General features: G+C 47.5%; 1 protein-coding gene across 1 annotated transcript in view; it reads left to right on the forward strand.

Moving 5' to 3' along the window:
* Window positions 1-2,033, forward strand: part of FNDC1 (fibronectin type III domain containing 1) — a 49,053-nt gene that overhangs the window by 33,422 nt on the left and 13,598 nt on the right. Inside the window, exon 18 of the mRNA XM_015560019.1 lies at window positions 1,134-1,277. Within this exon, the coding sequence (XP_015415505.1) occupies window positions 1,134-1,277 (144 nt within the window). The remainder of the gene's footprint in view (window positions 1-1,133; window positions 1,278-2,033) is intronic.

Here is a 2,033-nt window from a genome sequence, read left to right on the forward strand (position 1 = left end):
CCCCTCTGCTCCCCACCTCTCCCTTCCAGCCCCTCCTTCCTCCAGAAATTCTCAGTTGCCCTGTCTGAGCCTCCCCCTCCTCCGCTCTTTGTAAAACTGACCAACATCTCAGCTTCCTCTCTGGGCTCTTCACATTCTTCCCTGTTCTCTCTTTTTCTAATTCCATGGCAAATGCAATGCTACGGATGTGTTGATTTTTTAAATCATAGAATCTTTTCAAGTAAGGGTAAGCATATAAGATTAAGAGTACAAAACGCCTTGGATAGCACCTGGAACTGTTTCTCAATGAATGGTCACAGTGGTGTTGTTATACTTACGACCCTGCGACTCGCTGGAGAAATTCATGTCGGCATCCTGTCCCCACCCGGGTGGCGGCCTTTTGACACTCAGAGGTCCTCACTTTTGCCCTTCACCTTGCCTGCTATTAGCCATCGCTCCAATGGCCTGAAATCACAAATGTGGGAGCAGTGTCTCCTTTGCTGCAGTCATAATACAGTTTGATGCAGTGGCTGAATCTTGCAAACAAAAACGAACTTAAAAGAAAACATCAGACATCAGTGTCAGAAAGCAGAGGAAGGGTTCTTAGCGCCTTTGCAAACAATGTGCAGCTTCCCATGGCCTTTGAGCAGCTGAAAAGGGAGCAGTTTTATTTTCTTTTTTAAATGTTAAAAGTTTATTTCTTAGTGGAATTAAGCCCACCTCCTCCTCAGAAAAAAAAAAAGCCAAAGATGATAAATAGAAAACAATCAAGTTTATTTTCTGATGGGAATCTGTTATGCTCTAGAAGGGGAACTGATTTAGGTAGAGACTGGCCTTGGACAAGGACCAGGACCGTGCTAAACTGGATGAATTCTAAGGCTCTCTCAGCTTTGATTTAAAAACTTCATTTTTTTCTGGTCAGATGTGGTTCTTTTTTCCCTTCCTCTCTTTTCTCTGCAGCTGCTTTTCTGAGGGGACTGAAATGGGGAAAATACTGTTTTATTAGAAATAAATTATGTTTGGGCACGGCGTTTATCATGGGGTGTGTGTGCGCACGCTTTAATCTAGAGTGGGATCTTAGGAGGTCTCTTTTGGCTGCAAACAGCGCTCCTTTGCAGGGAGTGCCCAGTTACAGAGTGTTCATCCCGTTTCAGATTATGAACTTGAGACCTCCAGGCCACCAGCCTCCACCAGGCCCCCCACCACGGCCGCCACGCCTGCCGTCATCCCAGCAGAAGGCACCATTAGCTCCTTCCCCGAGGAAGAGTTCGACCTGGCTGGGAAGAAGCGATTTGTTGGTAAATAGGCCTTTCTTAACCAGAGGAACGGGGTTTTAGCTTGGGCCCTTTGAAGACGCGCATAGCCAGCCCCCTGGCCTGGCCGAGGAGGCCCATGTGGAGCAGACACTTTCCCAGAGTGAAGTTTCCACTTGGGGCGACCAGCGAGTCACTCCTGTTGCGACCACAGGGACTCTCTGCAGACAGCAGGAGAGGGGCGCATGCGGGGACTTGGACAGAGTAGAGATGGACTGATCTGTGTGGCCTGAGAGTAAGGGACACTAGGGAGTATCAGGTCGGGAACACAAGTATTTTTGTCACGGCCAGTGTCTGAGACGGGACTTCCTCGGGGCTCGCAGAGATGAGCACTGACCAACTGATGGTAGCCCGGAGCCAGGGCTTTCCTCTGAGTCACTGCCTCTCTCATTAGCCTCGAGGCCTTGGGACCCATGAATTTATCCTCCTTTTTGGCAGCTACGGAGACAGTTTTGAGAGGAAACTGTTTTTGCTAAACTGTGTTCCACTCCCTTTGGGAGTCTTCTTTTCCCACGTCCTTAATAAACTTCACTAACGAGGCACTTAGATTAATATCTTAGTAGAAAAAAATAATATATGACTAAGTAGACTGGCAACAGCTTAAACTAATATCACACTCTTTTGTTTCCAAAACAAATGCTCTGCTATAAGCAGAGAACAGCTCTTGCCAGCCAAGATGTAGTTCTGAGTGTCTCAACGACACGCACTTGAAGAGTGAGAGTAATTAATGTGAGGCGGCAT

This window comes from Myotis davidii, unplaced genomic scaffold (genome assembly GCF_000327345.1).
Source record: "Myotis davidii unplaced genomic scaffold, ASM32734v1 scaffold1494, whole genome shotgun sequence".
Classification (NCBI taxonomy): domain Eukaryota; kingdom Metazoa; phylum Chordata; class Mammalia; order Chiroptera; family Vespertilionidae; genus Myotis; species Myotis davidii.